At 43.5% G+C, this 20819-nt stretch overlaps 1 protein-coding gene across 1 annotated transcript in view; it reads left to right on the forward strand.

Moving 5' to 3' along the window:
• ABCG1 (ATP binding cassette subfamily G member 1) overlaps positions 1-20608 on the forward strand; it is a 176358-nt gene extending 155750 nt beyond the window's left edge. Inside the window, exons 12-15 of the mRNA XM_040339028.1 lie at positions 732-832; positions 13675-13833; positions 15529-15647; positions 19121-20608. Coding sequence (XP_040194962.1) covers positions 732-832; positions 13675-13833; positions 15529-15647; positions 19121-19349 — 608 coding nt within the window. The 3' untranslated portion in view covers positions 19350-20608. The remainder of the gene's footprint in view (positions 1-731; positions 833-13674; positions 13834-15528; positions 15648-19120) is intronic.
• The last annotated feature ends 211 nt before the right edge of the window (positions 20609-20819 follow it).

The raw sequence follows: 20819 nt of genomic DNA on the forward strand, positions 1-20819 counted from the left end.
GCTATTTGATGGAATAACTTTAGGCCTGATAATGCGTTACGTACACGGCGTATCTGTACTGCGTTGGCCGGGCGTACGTTCGTGAATAGGCGTATCTAGTGATGTACATATTCTACGCCGACCGCAATGGAAGCGCCACCTAGCGGTCAGCCTAAAAATTACACTTTAGGATACGACAGTGTAAGACACTTACGCCGCTCGTATCTGAGCCTAATTTAAGCGTATCTGGTTTCCAGAATACGCTTAAATTAGCGCTGGCGCACATTCAGACTTAGGCTGGCGTATCTACTGATACGCCAGCCTAAGTCTTTCTGAATCCACCTATATGACTGGAATGCCATTAAAGTTTATGTGCGTGTAAAGGCAGGCGTCCCAATACTTTTGGTAATACAGTGTATGTGTCCACGGAGGTGTGAATTTGGGTGCTGAGAGTGAACTTACCGCATGCTCTCAACACAATGACCAAACTGACTACAACAGCTCTCTGTCAGCAGCTTCTGATCTGGAGTCAGCAGAACGGACTCGGGATCATGTGATAGTTGTGAAAGCCAATCACAGCAGTCATGTGATCATGAAACTCCTCCCCTCTCTGCATTAAAGCCCACTCAAAGAGCCAGGCATCCAGCAAAAAAAAAAAAAAAAACACTTAGGTCCTGTTATTATTATTATTAGTAGTAGTATCATTATTATACCTATTATTCTGACACTCTTTCTTTTATTATTTCTAATAGTTCCACTTGAAATGGGAGTGTTTCTCAGAGAACATCTCAACTATTGGTATAGCCTGAAGGCGTACTACTTAGCCAAAACGATGGCGGACGTCCCCTTCCAGGTAAAGGAACAGAAGGCCTGATAAGGCCATTGTAAGCGTGAAAGGATAACAGTCCTTGTAGTAAAATGTAGCCAATCACATTCTCTGTTCTAAGGGCCTAGTGCAGTGTGGGAAATTGAAAGGAGGGATCTGGTTGGCTGTTGTGGGCAACAAGCAAAGTTTTTTTTTCATCTTAAACTCCAAAGTCTGAGGTTTTTAGTAAAAGCCTATTTCTAATCCAGGAACCCCGCCAGACACTTTGCAAGGTCATGACCAGGGCTTTTTTTTTTTCAGGTGGAACTTGGTGGGACTCGGTTCCACCACCTCTGGCTCAGACCCTTTGGTGCCTGCTCACCGCAATCACCTGTAAACACAGAAGTCTGGTTTCTGTGTTTACCAGTGACAGCTCTGCACTCTGGGCCAGATTCACAGAAGAGATATGATGGCGTATCTCCTGATACGCCGTCATATCTCTGTGATCCGCCCGTCGTAACTATGCGGCTGATTCATAGAATCAGTCACGCATAGCTAGCCCTAAGATCCGACAGGTGTAATTGACTTACACCATCGGATCTTAGGATGCAATTCTAGGCCGGCCGCTAGGTGGCGATTCCATAGCGGTCGGCGTAGAATATGCAAATGACTAGTTACGGCGATCCACGAAGATCCGCGCGCTGGTCGCAATCTCGCTAGTCAGTTTTTCCCGTCGCAAAGTTACACCTGCTTTAACATGGCTTATCTTTAGATCAGCCATGTTAAAGTATGGCCGTCGTTCCCGCGTCGAATTTCGATTTTTTTTTTTGCGTAAGACGTCCGGGAATACGAAACGCCGTAATGCACGTCGCCGTTCAAAAAAAACGTTGGGGCGCCGTAATTTCGCGCAAAGCACGTCGGGAAATTTTAACACGGAGCATGCGCAGAACGTTCGGCGCGGAAACGCGCCTAATTTAAATGGTACCCGCCCCACTTGAATTAGGCGGGCTTGCGCCGAGCGGATTTACGTTACACCGCCGCAAGTTTACAGGTAAGAGCTTTGTGAATCAGGCACTTACGCTGTAAACCTGCGGCGGTGTAACGTAAATGGGATACGTTACGCCGCCGCGGAGTAACGTAAATGTCTCTGAATCTGGCCCTCTGTGTGTAATGCAATTCTGGTATTTAATGCCCCTTTAAGACCCTTCTACTGTTTTCGGGAAATTTGACTGACCACACCCACTATTTGATGTGATTTGGAGGGTGTGTGTAGGGGGAGGGGTTTTGTGGGGCCATGGTTAAGTTCCAGCACCTATTGTTTGAGAAAAAAAAGCCCTGGCCATGACCATTTACTTTCCTCTACTGCAGTAAAAACTATACAGCTGGGTCAGGGGTGTGATTGGGTATAGAAATTGCGGCACCTCAGAGAGAAAAAAACATAAACCGAAAAAACTTTTAAGGTGATTGTACTTTAACTTCAGCAATAAAGCATAAATAAAGTCATTGTAAAACGCATGAGGATTTTATTGTAAGATGATTAAAGAGATGATTAATAAATAATAAAGAGTGCAAGGAATAGGATTTCCAGAGCACTATGGGATAACTATACAAAGAGCCCCTCCAGAAGCCATTTGCCTGTCAGCATCCCACCCATACATCATTTCAAGCAGGGGCGGCCCGTCCATGAAGGGCGCATTGGGTACTGCCTCCCCTATCCATGTGTCCGGCCCAGGGGTCAAGTCCTGGGAAAAAAAGTGTGGGAACTCACCCGAAATTCCCCACCTCAAAAATACATATACTGTGTATATATATATATATATATATATATATATATCAGGAACGGCCCAAGACATTGTGCTGCCTGGGCCCAGGAATGAAGTGCTGCCCCCCCCCCCCCAAAAAAAAAAAATATTGCCCACCAAAAGGCCCCCACATTAATTATTTTATATCATTGCAATTAAAACCCAAATTAAATTTATCAGTAAGTCAGATTTACATGCAACAGTGATGGTGGGGTTCAGACACAGCCAGGGGTGGTGGGGGTTTATACACAGCCACGGGTGGTAGGGTGGGGGGTTAAACACAGCCAGGAGTGGTATTGAGGGGCGTTAAACACAGGCAGGGGTGGTAGGGAGGGGGTTAGACACAGGCAGGGGTGGTAGAGGGTTAGACACAGGCAGGGGTGGTAGAGGAGTTAGACACAGGCAGGGGTGGTAGGGGGTTGTACACAGCCAAGGGTGGGGCGTCACTAGGGTTGGTGTCACCTGGTGCGGTAAGAAATGGTGTCACCCCCCCCCCCCCCCCATTGTATTTTTTCCCATATCACACTGCATATAATGCCAATAGTAGTGCCGTTAACAACTATAAAGCAATTAGCACATTTAACTAACAATATGATATGAAAAAAAATTGAACTCCCCAGGAAATAACTACCCCCCATCCGGATCAGTACCCGTTTCAGCAATAATAGCTGCCAGTACAGTGTCAGTTTCTGCAAAAATAATTGTCAACATTGGTGTCCATTTCTACAATGATTCAAAGCATTGGTGCAGTAACTACAATAATAGCCCTGGCATTGATGGTCAGTGGCATTAATGCTTTTTTAAAGCCCTGCAGCACAAGGAGTTAATTTACACTGCAATGGATCACTAATGCAGTAGTGGCCAGTGGCTGTGTTAATGAACTCCCTTGTGCTGTATTAGTGGTCAGTGTTAGTTACCCCTTTTTATTGAAACATGAATGGGTTCATTAACACTGACACTGACCACTAATACAGCACAAGGGGTTTAATTAACTTCTACTGGGCACTACTGCATTCGAGATCAATGGCAGTATTCATTAACTAAAGTGTGGGAGGAACTCTCGCGCCTACCCAATAAACTTAGAATAAAAAGAGTGAATATATAAAGATAATGTACTGCTGCTCAATCTAATAGTGTATACATATGCGAATATGAATAACTGAAAGTGTTGATATAATGGGGTGATAAGCGCAGTAAAAGTGAGTCTGCTGTGAAACAAGGCAATGATCAGTGAACCAGACCAATCATGACCTGCATAAATCACAGTGACTGAATAAACCAAAAAACAAGAACTAACTAGCAGGTGGCCAGTGAAAAAATGCACACATAAGTAAATGACATTGCTGTGAAATAAACCAGTAAACAGTGAAAAATTGTCTCAAACATTAATACTGGTGCAAATAATGTGCAACCACAGCTAACAGCTATGGTAAAAGAACATAATTAATGCAAGTGAATAAAGTCCCAAATAAAATATTAAATGGCTGAAAATAAATGATGACGATCCTTCAGGAATCTTCCAATATAGTCTTGAATGAGGTGGGCTCACAGAGAGCTTACATTTCCAAAATAATAATTAAGCCTTGTTAACCTGGACATCCATGAGAGGTGCTGTTAAATCCACATCTAGGGTCTGGCTATGGATAGCGTCCTGTGTGATCCTCTGTGGTCAGCTGAGTACCATCGATGTCCACCAGGAGGTTTTGAAGCTGACCACAGAGGATCACACAGGACGCTATCCATAGCCAGACCCTAGATGTGGATTTAACAGCACCTCTCATGGATGTCCAGGTTAACAAGGCTTAATTATTATTTTGGAAATGTAAGCTCTCTGTGAGCCCACCTCATTCAAGACTATATTGGAAGATTCCTGAAGGATCGTCATCATTTATTTTCAGCCATTTAATATTTTATTTGGGACTTTATTCACTTGCATTAATTATGTTCTTTTACCATAGCTGTTAGCTGTGGTTGCACATTATTTGCACCAGTATTAATGTTTGAGACATTTTTTCACTGTTTACTGGTTTATTTCACAGCAATGTCATTTACTTATGTGTGCATTTTTTCACTGGCCACCTGCTAGTTAGTTCTTGTTTTTTGGTTTATTCAGTCACTGTGATTTATGCAGGTCATGATTGGTCTGGTTCACTGATCATTGCCTTATTTCACAGCAGACTCACTTTTACTGCGCTTATCACCCCATTATATCAGTATTCATTAACTCCTTGTGCTGAATTAAACATTAACAAGTCCTGTGCACTGGAAAAGAGTCACTGCAACATATATTTTTCTCAGTCTGCCATTGCTCACTTACCCAATGCCAGCAACATGCATGTTCCCGCGCGGTACCTCTCTCTCTCTTCCTGTCCAGCCTCTGAATGACATCATGTCAGAGGCGGGGACTAGAAATAATCTGTCGGGTGCGGTGGAATGGAAATCTACTTTGCTGAATGTAGGAGTGCAGGGATCGTTCCAGCACTCGGCACCTCGCTGCAGCTCTGTGCAGGGTTTGACTTCGGCAGTGATCTGTTACTGTGTACGGATGTGCATGCCATGTTGATCTGCCATCGGGCACAGTTAAGCCTGCACTGCACGCACTGTCATCTCTTCACGCCCCCCCCCCCCCTCTGCCTTGGTGTCACCCGGGTGCAACAACCCCCCCCCTCGCTAGCAACGCCACAGAGGAGGAGGGTGTCGCATACCTCATACAGGCCAGGCTGGACTCTGATCGGCTCGGGCGGCTCGGCTAGTCCTGCAAAGGGAACGCGCGTTCCTGCTGTAAAAATAGTGCAGGGACGTCGTTCCCACGCGTTCCCGCAGGACTCGAGCCCTGGGACTCCGGCCCCTTTTAGAACACGGACACATTCCAATGCTTTGGGGGCTTTTTTTTAAGCAGTCAGAGGCTCTAATAGGCTTCAATATAGGGTGGGCTCGGGTTGCAGAGAGTGCGCTCTGCTCCCACCCCGGTGGGTTACAACAGCGAATGAATATTCGCTGTTGTAACACTGATCCTCCTCCTGGTCAAATAGGAAGCGGGTTTTGACACCGGTCACCCAACCGGCTGAAAGGACAGGCGATCCTAGTGGATGCCTAGGAGGAGAAGGGGAGGAGCTGGAAGCCTCCATAGAGGAGAAGACACAAAGCTGCTGCACCACTCTGCCTGCTCCCCACCACCCGCCACAATGGGGTAAGTGCCGGACCAGCTGGCAAACAGCAGGGGAGGTGATGGGCACCACTTGGGGGGAGGGGGGGGGTGGTTGGTTGTTTGCCGGCCCAAAAAACAAAAATAACCCACCACCTGCCACTGATTTCAAGTACAGCGAATATAGAAACCATAACCAGGATATCGAAAAATTGTAAAATACAATCAAATGGAATGACAAAGGATGTTATATCTCAACACGTTTCACCAACTATGCTTCATCAGGAGATCTCTTAGGTGCTGGTGATAAAAAACATAATATTGCAATAAACATTTACATCTACATGATGAATATTAAGATTTAAAAAATAATAATAATAAATGCTATATTACTGATGTAAAGAGAAGACAGGTGACACTGTGACCTCATAGGAAGGGGGTAGGGAACACATCACCCTCAGACGCTCTCATCCCACAGGAGGGCATATATGAGGGAACAGACCCTATCAGGGCCCAAATCTAGCAACACAGAAACAGGTTAAGATAGACCATGTCCTATATAAAAACACAATGCAGAACTACAACATATTCCAAAATAGTTCCAAAATGGAACTATTTTGGAGACCATTTGGAGGTTTGCCTCTTCATGTTATTTGTCATTTTTTTTTTTTTTTTTTTTCTTTTTTTTTTTTTTTTTTTTCCGCCTCAGAGAACTATCAGGATATTCAATCAGTTTGCGTTCAGTTCGCAGTCTCCTTAGTTCGCATCATGGTTGGAAAATTTATTTATCTATCCATTTCATTTTCTTCCCTTTTTTTTTTTTTTTTTTTTTTCCCCTTTCCCCCTTTTTTTTTTTCTTAAACATATGTCAGTAAATATACAAAAGGAGAAAAAGGAAAAAATGCTTAAATACATAAATAGATACATTGGTTTACCCTAGCCGAACCACCCCTCGTCCCACCCTCAAGCCACCCCCAGCCCTTTTCCCCTCCTTCCCGCCCTCCCCTATCTCCGGAAATCTGTCTCCTATTGAATCACTCTTTGCCCATTAACCTTACTACTCTATATCTATCATCCTATCTATATACCTTGGTGCAAGTTTAAAATTAGCCCAGTCCTGCCATTTCCGTTTAAATCCGCCTTCTCCTTCCTCTCCCATGTACCTGAGCTGTTCAGCATAATATATATCATTGATTCTGCAAAACCAGCTCTTCTCTGTCGGGCTCATAGGGTCCTTCCATTGTTTGGGAATCAAGCTCTTTGCTGCATCTAGTACGTGAGGAAGTAAAGTTCTCATGTACTGTTTAGTTGACATTTCTGTCCCATGGAACAAGCAGACCCATGGATCAGGAAGTATTTTAATTCCGGTTATCTCCTCAATTACCAATAATACATTATTCCAGTATGTTTTAATTTTTGGGCAGGTCCACCATATATGTGACATAGTTCCCACTTCAAGACACCCCTCCAGCAATATTTGGAGGTGTCGTCTTGATAACGGTGTGCTATGGCCGGGGTTATATACCATCGTGCTAAACACTTAAAGTTCATTTCGATCAATGCACAATTAAATGAAGTCGTATGCGTCCTTTCCTGACCTCTGTCTCGGTTTTACCCGTTCCCAATTCCTCTTCCCATTTATTAATATAAGGAGGGAAACCGGGGTCTTTCAATCCCATCAATATTTTATAAATTGCGGAAATCGCGCCCCTTCCCTTTGGAGCTAGACACAGACGCTCCAAAGGAAGCAAGTGTCTATCTGACCTCAGGGGGGAGGGGAGGGAATCTACAAAATGCGTCAACTGCAAATATCGCCACCTGTTCAACTCAAACAATTCTTTTTTTTTACTTAGTTCCTGGTAGGTAAGAATTTTGCCATCTTTTAATATGTCTTTTAATTGTGCATCTGGTTTTTTAATCCAGTTACCAAACAGGTCCATTTTCCCTGGTGCAAAAAAATTTGTGTCAAATAAAGGGATTAGTGGGGAATTATAGCCCCATCTATGTTTTTTGTGTGCCCTATCCCATATAGATATGGATGCCAATGTGATTTTGTGCATGTGCAGATTTATTTGTCTAAAATGTGGCGGTATCCAAATCTCTTTTCCTAACCGTGATTTATTTGAACAACTTTCTATTCTCACCCACCTTTTCTCTTTGTTATCTCTGACCCAATCAATCACCCGTGCCATGTGAATAGCCCTATAATATGTGTAAATATCCGGTACCCCCAAGCCACCTTGTTTCTTATCTCTAATTAACACCTCCATACTTATGCACGTTTTTTTGTTCCGCCATATAAACCTATTTAGTAACTGTTTTAGTATTTTAAAATAAACACCCGGTAATGCGATTGGTAACATTTGCATTATATATAATATCTTAGGGAGAGTAAACATTTTAAAACAATTTATTCTCCCTAGTAGGGATCTTTGTCTCAATGCAATTCTCTTTAAATCTTTTTTAATATCATTTAATAATGGTATGTAATTCTGCAGGTAAATTAGGTCAGGGGATGATGTAATATTGACTCCCAAATATTTTATCTCGGTATCTTTCCAAATAAATGGGAACTCTTGCTTATATCTCCGTACGTCCTGTGCGTTCACGCTAATATTGAGGATTTCTGATTTTAGAGGATTGATTTTAAAATTAGAAACGTCTCCATACAATTTGAGGGTTTTTAATAGATTCGGGAGTGTTATAGTTGGATTCGTTATAAATAATAAGATATCGTCGGCGAACGCTGCAAGTTTATGTTCTCCATCATTTGTTTGAATCCCCCTGATGTCGGGGTTATTTCTAATCCCGGCCAGCAATGGTTCCAAAGATAAAATAAATAAAAGAGGGGACAGGGGGCACCCCTGTCTAGTCCCATTGAACATTTCGAATGTCCCTAACAATGTCCCGTTCACCTTAACTCTTGCCGTTGGGTGTTTATACAGAGCGCTTATCCACCCCATCATTTTTGGACCGATCCCGATAAACTCCAATGTGTTCAATAGAAATCCCCAGTCTACCCTGTCGAAAGCCTTTTCGGCGTCTATAGACAGGAGTAGACCTGGGGATTTACTATCTTTTATTATCTGTGTCAACAGAAGTGTTCTGATGCTATTGTCCCTACCTTCCCTCCCGGGGACAAAACCTACTTGGTCAGTATGTACTAAATCTTTCATGATTGTTTTCATTCTCCCTGCTAAGATTTTGGCAAATAATTTTACGTCTGCATTTAATAGCGAAATGGGTCTGAAACTAGAACATAAGGAGGGATCTTTACCTATCTTAGGGATTACTGTAATTGCAGCCTCCAAAGCCTCTTGACGAATATCCCAATTTAAACCGATACCATTTATATAGGAGCACATCCTGGGGATCAGAATGTCACTGAACTTTTGATAGTATGCAATTGTTAACCCATCGGGGCCTGGGCTTTTCCCCTTTGGCAACTCCTTTAAATTATTACGGATTTCCATTTCCGTTATAGGTTCTTCTAAAAAACTAATTTTGTCATCTGGTATTTTATTTAGACATGTGTTACTTAAAATTTTTTTTGTATTAACACTTCTCCTTTTTGTTTTTTCTGAGGTGTCCCCTTGCGATATCGAATACAACTTCCCATAGTATTCTTGAAATACTCTTGCAATTTCTGATGTTGTATGTACCTTACTCCCTTTGCCTGTTTGAATACTTTCTATAAAATTACCCTTAAATTTGTTTTGAAACACTTTTGCTAGGTATTTACCCGACAAGTCACCCCATTGATAGTTCTCTTTCATACGTCTGTAAGATGCCGCTCTATTATCATATTCAATGAGATCTCTTAATTCCTCTCTTTTTAAGATAACGGTGCGCTCCGCTTCCTGCTCTCCTGTTAATTTATGGGTCTGTTCAAGATCCAAGATAGTTTTATATAACTCATCATATTTTTTCTTAGTTTCTTTTTTTTTTGCTGATCCTATTGCGATCAGTATGCCCCTGATATAGGCCTTGTGAGCCTCCCAAACTAATGATTCCGACATGTGTTCGGAACAGTTGGTCTTGAAATTAATATTCGCTGTTGTAACACTGATCCTCCTCCTGGTCAAATAGGAAGCGGGTTTTGACACCGGTCACACAACCGGCTGAAAGGACAGGCGATCCTAGTGGATGCCTAGGAGGAGAAGGGGAGGAGCTGGAAGCCTCCATAGAGGAGAAGACACAAAGCTGCTGCACCACTCTGCCTGCTCCCCACCACCCGCCACAATGGGGTAAGTGCCGGACCAGCTGGCAAACAGCAGGGGAGGTGATGGGCACCACTTGGGGGGAGGGGGGGGGGGTGGTTGGTTGTTTGCCGGCCCAAAAAACAAAAATAACCCACCACCTGCCACTGATTTCAAGTACAGCGAATATAGAAACCATAACCAGGATATCGAAAAATTGTAAAATACAATCAAATGGAATGACAAAGGATGTTATATCTCAACACGTTTCACCAACTATGCTTCATCAGGAGATCTCTTAGGTGCTGGTGATAAAAAACATAATATTGCAATAAACATTTACATCTACATGATGAATATTAAGATTTAAAAAATAATAATAATAAATGCTATATTACTGATGTAAAGAGAAGACAGGTGACACTGTGACCTCATAGGAAGGGGGTAGGGAACACATCACCCTCAGACGCTCTCATCCCACAGGAGGGCATATATGAGGGAACAGACCCTATCAGGGCCCAAATCTAGCAACACAGAAACAGGTTAAGATAGACCATGTCCTATATAAAAACACAATGCAGAACTACAACATATTCCAAAATAGTTCCAAAATGGAACTATTTTGGAGACCATTTGGAGGTTTGCCTCTTCATGTTATTTGTCATTTAAGGTATGCTTTCTGGGTCTCCCATGGGTTGCAGTGCTGCATTGATTTCCTATAGAGAGTCTGGGGTGATATGTACCCCTCCCCCTTCTTCTCTATGAGGTCACAGTGTCCCCTGTCTTTTTTTGTTTGTTTTTTTGAAGATAATGTTCATCGTGTAGATGTAAATTCAAATACATTGGGGTAGATTCAGGTACATTTGCCCATTTCTTACGGAGGCGCAGCGCACCGTTTTGCCACTGCGCCTCCGTAAATTTCCTGCGCTACGCTTGATTCACTGAGCAGTAGCTCCGTAAATTGCGTGGGCGCTCCTGAAAAATGCCCGGCGTAAGAGCGCGCAATTTAAATGATCCCGTAGGGGGCGTGGATCATTTAAATTAGGCGCGTTCCCGCGCCGAACGTAGTGCGCATGCTCCGTCGGGAAACTTTCCCGACGTGCATTGCGGTAAATGATGTCGCAAGGACGTCATTTGCTTCAAAGTGAACGTGAATGGCGTCCAGCGCCATTCACGATTCACTTACGCAAACGACTTAATTTTTCGAAAACGCGACGCGGGAACGACGGGTATACGTAGCATTGGCTGCCCCTGCTAATAGCAGGGGCAGCCTTACGCAAAAACCGACGTACGCAAACAACGTAAACTGCGTACGCAGGACACGCGTACGGTTGTGAATCGGCGTTAGTATGCAATTTGCATACTCTACGCTGACCACTACGGGAACGCCACCTAGCGGCCTGCGTAAGAATGCAGCCTAAGATATGACGGCATAAGAGTCTTATGCCAGGCATATCTTAGGCTGCAGTCGGTGTATCGAGGTTCCTGAATCAGGAGCATTCGATACGCCGGCGCAAGTAAGCAATTGCGCTGCGTAACTATGGTTACGCAGACGCAATTGCTTATTGAATCTACCCCATTGATTGCAACATTAAGTCTCTTGCATCATCACACCTAAGAGATTTCCTGATAAAGCATAGTCCGTGAAACACATGGAGTTATAATGTAACATCCTTTGTCATGCCATTTGATTGTACTTAAAACATTTTTGCTATTCTGGTTATGGTTCCTATTTTTTCTCTACTTGAAATAATGTATGGGTGGGATTCTAACAGGCAAAAGGCTTCTGGCGGGCTCTTTGTTTGTTAACCCATAGTTCTCTGGGAATCCTGTGCCACAAATGCATCTTTATTATACGTTTATTTCCAAAAAAAAATAATATTATAGAAATAGTGAAAAAAGCTTTGGTTTAAAAAGATAGGTGCAGTAGTAATCTGAGGCCAAGCCGGCAAGGGGTGTGTCGGTTGTTTACAGAGCTCATAAGCTCAAGAGGAGCACACAGCTAACTGAGTACAAGCATAGACGCCTCTCCTGCAGTCCACCTTCCCTGCTGGCTCTGTTGGATTGGCTCGGACATTTCTCTTGGAGAGAAGCAAACAGGCATATGGCGTCTGTTGGGCTCTTTGTATAGTTAACCCATAGTGCTCTGGGAATCTTGTACCACAGATACACTTTTTATTATAAGTTTATTTATAAAGCATTAATATTATATAAAAAGTAAAAATAAAAATAGTTTAAAAATGCAGTATATGTGTAGAGGTAATCTGAGGCCAAGCCAGCATAATGATGCCACCAGGGGGTCTGTCAGTTGTTTACTGAGCTTAAAAGCTCAAGACAAGCACACAGCCAAATGAGTAGAAGCATAGACCCTTCTCCTGCAATCCACCCTCCATACCGGCTGTGTTGGATTGGCTCAGATGTTTCTCTTATGCCTGGTACACACGGCCGGTTTTCACGATGATAAAACTGCGAGGAGAGCTTTTGGCCAGGAATCCCTTGCAGTTTTTCCGATGGGAAAACACCCAAAAACCTCCGGCCAAAAAAAGAGAACCTGCTCTCCTCTTTCCCGCCGGCATTCCCGGCTGACTTTTTCCTGGCAGTTTTTGGCAGTTTTCCTATGGGAAAAACACTGATGGAGCATACACACGGTCGAGATTACCGACCAAAGCTCTCATCTGAGTTTTCCTGACGGGAAAACCTCTAGTGTGTACAGGGGGAAAAGTTACCGAGCAGGTTCTCGGCTTTCCCCTCAGGATTTCCGACTGAATCTTTCCCGTCAGAAATCCCGCTTGCGTACTAGGCATTAGAGAGTATCAAACAGGAAAATGGCATCTGGTGGGCTCTTCATATAGTTAACCCACAGTGCTCTGGGAATCTTGTGCCATGGATGCACTCTTTATTATACTTTAATTTATATAGCATTAATATTATATAAAAAGTATTGGTTTAAAAATATATATTTATAGTAGTAATCTTAAGGCCAAGCCAGCATGATGATTCCACCAGGGGGTGTGTCAGTTGTTTACAGAGCGCAAAAGCGCAAGACAAGCACACAGCTGAATGAGTACAAGCATAGACCCATCTCTCGCAGTCCACCTTCCTTAGCAGCTTCTCTCTTTTGGCGAGAAGCAAATGGCTTCTGCTGGGCTCTTTGTATAATTAGACCATAGTGCTCTGGGAATCCTATGCCATGGATGCGATCTTTAGTAGTAGTTTATTTATAAAACATTAATATTGCTTTGGCTTAAAAACATATGTGTAGTAGTAATCTAAAGCCAAGCCGGTATTATGATGCCCCCTAAGGGGTGTGTGTATGGTAGCATGGGTGTGCCCATGACAGCCTTAGCTCAGGGAAAGCGCGTTGAATGATTCTGGTCATCATCACCAGATTAAAGGTATCAGAAGTTGTATACAACACTTGATTTCTTAATCAATTTGCAAATTGTATTTGCTTACTATGCATGGTCAACTCAATGTCCAATTATAGAGGAACAAGGGGTATTATACAAGAATCTGAATCAGTAAGGTTACATTTAGGTCCTGGCCTCCTAAATAGGGGGTAAATCCAAGCAGCAGCAGCTCACAAGCAATTCATTATACATTTAGCCCATTGTCATCTACAATTTTCATTGATGGTATTGCTGCAGCTCACAGTCGAAAAGAAAACCAGCAAGTGGACATAACGTTGCTTGCGCTCTGTGGCGCACGTACTAATGACATCACGTTTTTCTGTTTTCTTTTCAGATAATGTTCCCTGTAGCGTACTGCAGCATTGTGTACTGGATGACGGCACAGCCTTCGGACGCAGTGCGGTTTGTTTTGTTTTCCGCCCTCGGTACAATGACATCGCTGGTGGCGCAGTCTTTAGGCCTCCTCATAGGTGCCGCATCCACTTCATTGCAGGTAAGTTCATTTTACTTAGACACACACTCCTAAACCTTGTGGACACCCTTCCCAGAAGAGTTGAAGCTGTTATAGCTGCAAAGGGTGGGCCAACTCAATATTGAACCCTACAGACTAAGACTGGGATGCCATTAAAGTTCATGTGTGTGTAAAGGCAGGCGTCTGAATACTTTTGGTAATACAGTGGAACCTCAGATTACGAGCATAATCCGTTCCGGGAGAATGCTCATAATTCAAAGTACTCGCATATCAAAACGAGTTTCCCTATTGAAGTCAAAGGAAACTAAAAAAATTTGTTCTGCATTGACTTCATTGGCATGCAATACCGCATGTGACCAGAGGCGGGGGGCTCTGGAGAGCCTCGGAAACGGGTGAAAAGGCCCGGAGACCTCAGTAAGCCTAGGAAAGACTTCATTCCCAAGATTTGCCACGGTCAGCCATGCTGTCCTCGGGCAATTCCATGCATTTCCGAACAGCGCCGATCGGCTCCAGTGCCCCCCCCCCACCTCAGCACATACGCGGTACTGCACACCGCTTTGGCCTGAATCATGCTCGTCTTGCGAAACAACACTCGCAAACTGAGTTACAATTTTTAGAAATACAGCGCTCGTATTGCGAAACGCTCGTTAACCGCTTTACTCGCAATCTGAGGTTCCACTGCATAGAGTATGCAGATATATATTTATATATATATTTATATATATATATATATATATATATTTTCCGTTTTTAAGTTTTCTAAGTGACGATATATATATATATATATATATATATATATATATACATATTGTAAGGGGTTAGCTCGGTAGCGGGGTGTGTGACCCCCTGGATGGGTTCACTACACACTGAATTTATACAGACAGGCAGTCGAAGACGGTTGAAAACAAAGAATTTGGTTTATTCTTCCATCTTGCTGGAAACAAGTGCAAGCATCCAAACAGCATAAACAAAATCAAACATAAAATAAACCCTGGCCACTTTGGGCGTCTACCTTCACCACACAGGAACCTATCTATGGAGTCTAGCACAGCCTAGTGCTGGGCAGACACTGCTGGTCATACAGCAGAAAAACAATAGTCTTTTGATTTTTATCACACAGAAAAATCAATCCTCTCCTCACCTCCTCAGAAGACTTTCTGGCACTGCTCTCCTTACTCACAAAGACTCAGGATGCAGCAAATCAGTGGTAATCCTCTGGATTACTTATAGAGGCCTTAATTGCCTCATTCTGAACAGCTGAAGTCTTCCAACGCCCTTAAACCTTTTTCTGGCTACATCTGCAGCTGACGCCTAATAACAATTGGTGTATTGTCTAAACCAGGCACAAATGTATCTCTCGCCTGTGACAACACCCACAGATTTACCTGACTTCCTGTCACAATATATATATATATATATATATATATATATATATATATATATAATGTATATAAAAATATATAGATGTTATAGCGCATCGGTCTGTTGTGAACTCTATCAGATGTCCTTGTTTGATATATATTCTTTTCTTCTACTTTTTGTTATGTTGTATATTGTGAAAAAAATCTAATACAAATTGTCAATTTAAATATATATATGAAATATGATGCATAATTTAGTTTACATAGCAGGGTCAGAGTGTTTGTTTGGGATGAGACTGAAGCATGCAGAATTAATACGAGACATTGTTATCTAACAGAGTCCTTTGTCCTGCAGGTGGCGACCTTTGTGGGTCCAGTGACTGCCATCCCAGTTCTCCTCTTTTCAGGATTCTTTGTTAGCTTTGACACTATTCCTACCTATCTTCAGTGGATGTCTTACATGTCCTACGTCAGGTACGGTATTAGTCTTATGCTGGTCTTATTTTTTTGTTACTAAAAGTCAATCTGTCATCAAGGAACAAACTCTAGGACATCCTGCACCCAATGTCAATGTCCAGGTTTATATTACAATGAATACTAAGGGCCAGATTCTCGTCCAGCGGCATATCTCTGCGGCGGCGTAACGTATCCGATTTACGTTACGCCGCCACAAATTAGACGGGCAAGTGCTGTATTCTCAAAGCACTTGCTCCGTAAGTTGCGGCGCCGTAGCGTAAATCGGCCGGGGTAAGCCCGCCTAATTCAAATGTGGGACAGGTGGGCGTGTTTTATGTAAATCTTCTGTGACCCGACGTGATTGACAGTTTTCACGAACGGCGAATGCGCCGTTCGTGGAAATCTCCCAGTGTGCATTGCTCCTAATACGCCACAAGGACGTATTGGTTTTGACGTGGACGTTATAACGTAATAACGTCCAGCCCCATTCACGGACAACTTACGCAAACGACTAAAAATTTACACATTTTGTCGTGGGAACGACGGCCATACTTAACATTGATGCGCCGCACTTATGCCACCATATAGCAGGGGCAACTATACGCCAGGAAAAGCCTAACGTAAACGGCGTAAATTTACTGCGTCGGCCGGGCGTACGTTCGGGAATTCGCGTATCTTGCTGATTTACATATTTCGACGCGTAAATCAGCATACACGCCCCTAGCGGTCAGCGGAAAAATGCAGTTATGATCCGACGGCGTAAGAGACTTACGCCTGTCGGATCTTATGGATATCTATGCGTAACTGATTCTAAGAATCAGGCGCATAGATACGACGGGTCGGATAAGGACTTACGACGGCGTACATGGTGCTGCGCCGTCGTAAGTCCTTTCAGAATCTGGCCCTATGTTCATTCTTGGCATATATGCAAAAAATTTAATGAAACATTTGTAGCGCTGTGTTTATGGCATACCCATTGTTAAAGTTTATTTAGATTCATATATTATTATTTTTTTATAGTGTAGGAATAATTTGAACCCCTATCAAGTTTTTATGGCTGTCCCCACTAGGTAGATTTACCCCCTCCTCTTTTTTTTTGCACTGGTGAGCAGTACCACCAAGAAAGAAAGCGAAAGGAATTCATGACTTTATAGTAGTCTCCAGAGCAAGAACTGAGGGGAAATCTTCCAGTGGGGACACTTGTTCCTTCAGCAGCACTCTAAATCCAGCCATAGACAGATCGAAATTCAGACGGTTATTAAAAGAAATTTTCCATCGAAATGCAGCCGGTGTTCTGTCAAAATAGCCAATTCATCAGGATCTCCAATTACTTTCGGTTACTGTAAACCAGGGGCGTCAAACTCAATTTTATTGTGGGCTGCATCAGCATTATGATTGTTCTCAAAAGGGCCGGTTGTATCTGTAAGATTAGATGTCCAGAGCATCCCCTCCCCTTACATTAGATGTCAAGAGCCACCCCACCATCAGAAGTTGAGTACCCTCACTCTCCCTTACATCACAGTGCACCCCCCTTTCCTTATGCTGCTGCTGAGAAGAAGCTGGATGCATTGCTTGAAAGAAGAAAGTAGGGGTCTGGAGGAGGACCAGAAGAGGGCTGGAGCTCTCCTGCAGCTGCAGGAGAGGTGCGAAGGCCACATGGAATGGCCTGGAGGGCCAGATTTGTCCCACGGCCTTGTGTCTGACACCTGTGCTGTAAACCATCATTAATTGGAGATTTCGATTACTTGCTGTTTTGACACAACACCGGCAAGAGTTTACACTCCGGTACACGAAGACTTTGCTGTTTTGAAACCACAGATGGCAAGGAGGAAAAAGTTGTCGTGGCCGTGGAGGCGGCCATTTTGTTGGTTAGTATTGGAGTGTACAAACAATGTTGTGTCAAAACAGCAAGTCGTCGAAATCTCCAATTACTGATGGTTTAAGCAGGGGTGTCAAACTCAATTTCATTGTGGGCCGCATCAGCATTATGATTTTTCTCAAAGGGGGCGGTTGTATCTGTAAGATTAGATGTTCAGCGCATCCCCTCCCCTTACATTTGATGTCAAGAGCCACCCGACCATCAGAAGTTGAGTACCCTCACTCTCCCTTACATCACAGTGCACCCCCCTTTCATTATGCTGCTGCTGGGAAGAAGCTGGATGCATTGATTGAAAGCAAGAAATTAGGCATCTGGAGGAGGACCAGAGGAGTGCTGAGGCTCTCCTGCAGTTGCAGGAGAGGTGCGAGGTCCACATGAAATGGCCTGGAGTGCCGGATTCGTCCCGTGGGCCTTGTGTTTGACACCTGTGGTTTACAGTAAGAGGAACTGGAGATCTTGGTGAATTGGCTATTTTGACGGAACACCGGCTTTGCATCAATCTAAAGTCCCTATTTATAACTGAGAACTGGCACCATAAGACATTACAGTCAGTACTAAACACTGTGGGCCAGATTCATCAAGAGATACGACGGCGGATCTCCTGATCCGCCGTCGTATCTGTGAGAGCCGACGGTCGGATCTGTGAGATCCCACGGTCGGATCTATGCGACTGATTCATAAGAATCAGTTCCGCATAGATCTCCCTTAGATCCGACTGGTGTAAGTGACTTACACCAGTCGAATCTTAGGCTGCAATCTCCCGCCGGCCGCTAGGTGTCGTCGCTTTTTTTTACGCGTCGCATATGCAAATGAGGAGAACCGCTGATTCAAGTCCGTACGCCCGCCCGTCGCTTTTTTTTAACGTCGTTTGCGTTCGGCTTTTTGCGGCTGATAGCTACCCCTGCTATATGAGGGGTAGCTAATGTTAAGTATGGCCGTCGTTCCCGCGCCGAGATTCAAATTTTTACGTCATTTGCGTAAGTCGATCGGGAATACCGATGGCCGCAATTGACGTACCCGCCGCTAACGATGACGTCCTAGCGACGTCATTTGGAGCATGCGCACTGGGATATTTCGCCGGCGGCGCATGCGCAGTTAAATCGGCGCGGGAACGCGCCTGATTTGAATTGTACACTCCCCCTAGCCGCGGTATTTGCATTCCGCCGGGGGGAGTTACGATCCGACGGTGCAATTTGCGAGGTAAGTGCTTGATGAATACTGCACTAGCCTCGCTAAATTGCACCGGCGGATCGTAAAACACGTAGATCTAGCGGATCTAAAGATCCGCTGATCTACATGAATCTGGCCCTGTGTCTGCATTTTATGAGTCATTTTATACAATTAAGAGCACAGTGAGAAACCTGCTATGTCCTTCGGAGTGTTCACTAGGTCAGGGTCATTATGCAAGCAAATTGCAGAGCACATTGGTAAAGCATTTTGCTTTATCAATGTATTTGAGTATTTAAAAAAAAAAAACCCTGTGGTAGAGCTGCAGTTAGGCCACACCAATACTTTATTTGTGGCCCTCCAATTGTCCCTCAGATTAAAAAGTTGAGTCCCGCTGTTGTTGTAAAGTTCTATTTCACTGAATTCCCACTTTGTCTACTTCCAGATATGGATTTGAAGGGGTGATACTATCCATTTATGGACTGGACAGAGAGGATCTGCACTGCGACAAGGGAGAAACATGCCATTTCCAGAAGTCGAAAGCCATTTTGAAGGAACTTGATGTGGAGAACGCCAAACTCTACCTAGACTTCATCATCCTTGGAGTCTTCTTTGTCGCGCTGCGTCTCATAGCCTATTTCGTACTCCGATACAAAATCCGGGCAGAGAGATAAAAATCCGGCATGGCAGCAAGTCACTCAGTCTAGTTATTACAAGAAAACTGCAGAGGAACTGATTTGTCCTACTACACCGTCCAAAGCGATGGCCGATTGTGGGGATGCCACCAAGACCTAACTTTCCTTATTGGGTTAGAATTTTTGTTGGGAAAACTTCACTAAGCCTGCAGAGATTTTTCTTGGGCCATTTTCTAAAGAACACTTTCTAGATTTACCTAGGAAGAAATAAGAGGGAATTGTAGAATTTGGACTGTAGACGTTTCTTGAAGACTTCAGACTTGGAGGTTGACCTTGATTTACAAAGTCCTAAAATACTCTTGCAGCTAAAGACTGTGCTACGGGTTATGTTATAATCTGGAGGCTCGCTCCTGTGGATGTCTATAAGATTCCATCAATGTGTAAGTTTTACTTATCTGCAAGACGTCTTTTGCATCTCTTGTCAAGTTTGCAGTAAGCCATCTTGACAAGGCTGCCCTTATTATCTAAGCTAGGATTTTGTGTTTGTTTCTACAGAGCTGGTCTCGCATTTAAGAAAAGTAACTGTACTAACCTCAGATTTTTTTTTTCCCCTCAAAAATCTTGTTATAAAGTCCCTTTTGCAAATTTTTGGTTTAGCTTAGCTGGGTGGATCTTACCAAAATTGTGACCAATGGGTGATGACAAAAGAAGTCCAAAAACTGTGGCCGATGAGTAAATGAGCCACGTTAATAAGTGATAATTCCTGGAGGTCAACAATGTAAAACTTGTTTGGAAAACCAGACCACCAAAGTATATATCATGTCACTTGTCTGTCACCTAACTTCTGCCACTGAATTCATATGGACGTGGGTTCCTTTTTATTATATTTTGATACCACAGGGAAGTTTTTATTGCGTTGGGTTATTACCAAAATCAACTATCCTATTATTATGTCACTCAGTATTTAAAAAATCGTGGGATAAAAGTATGCACAATCCATCCACACCTCACATTTTTCCTGTTTGCCCCATCCCTTCATATCCCATATGCCCCATCCCTTCATATCCCATATTTGCACTCAAAAGCCATATGGTTTTAGCTCTACAGAAAATATCTGAACCATCTTCCAGCTATGTAGGAGCAAATGATTCACCACCTATTCCTCCTCCCATGTGATGGAACTGGTACTCGGTGATTGGCTCAGAGCTGTCACATAGGCAAATTAAATTACAGTGGAACCTCGGATTATGAGCATAATCCTTTCCAGGAGAATGCTCGTAATCCAAAGTACTCGAATATCAAAGCGAGTTTCCCTATCAATGGAAACGAAAATAATTTGTTCAATGGCATGCAATACCTCATGTGGCCAGAGGTGGGGGCGTGCTGGAGAGCTTTTGAAGCACACGGAAAGGCCCAAGGACAGCTCGGTTGACCTTGACAAACCTCGGAAAGGCTCGGGAACTGTGTATTTCCCGGTCTTTCTGAACGGCGCCGAATCAGCTTCAATCG

This window comes from Rana temporaria, chromosome 2 (genome assembly GCF_905171775.1).
Source record: "Rana temporaria chromosome 2, aRanTem1.1, whole genome shotgun sequence".
Taxonomy (NCBI): domain Eukaryota; kingdom Metazoa; phylum Chordata; class Amphibia; order Anura; family Ranidae; genus Rana; species Rana temporaria.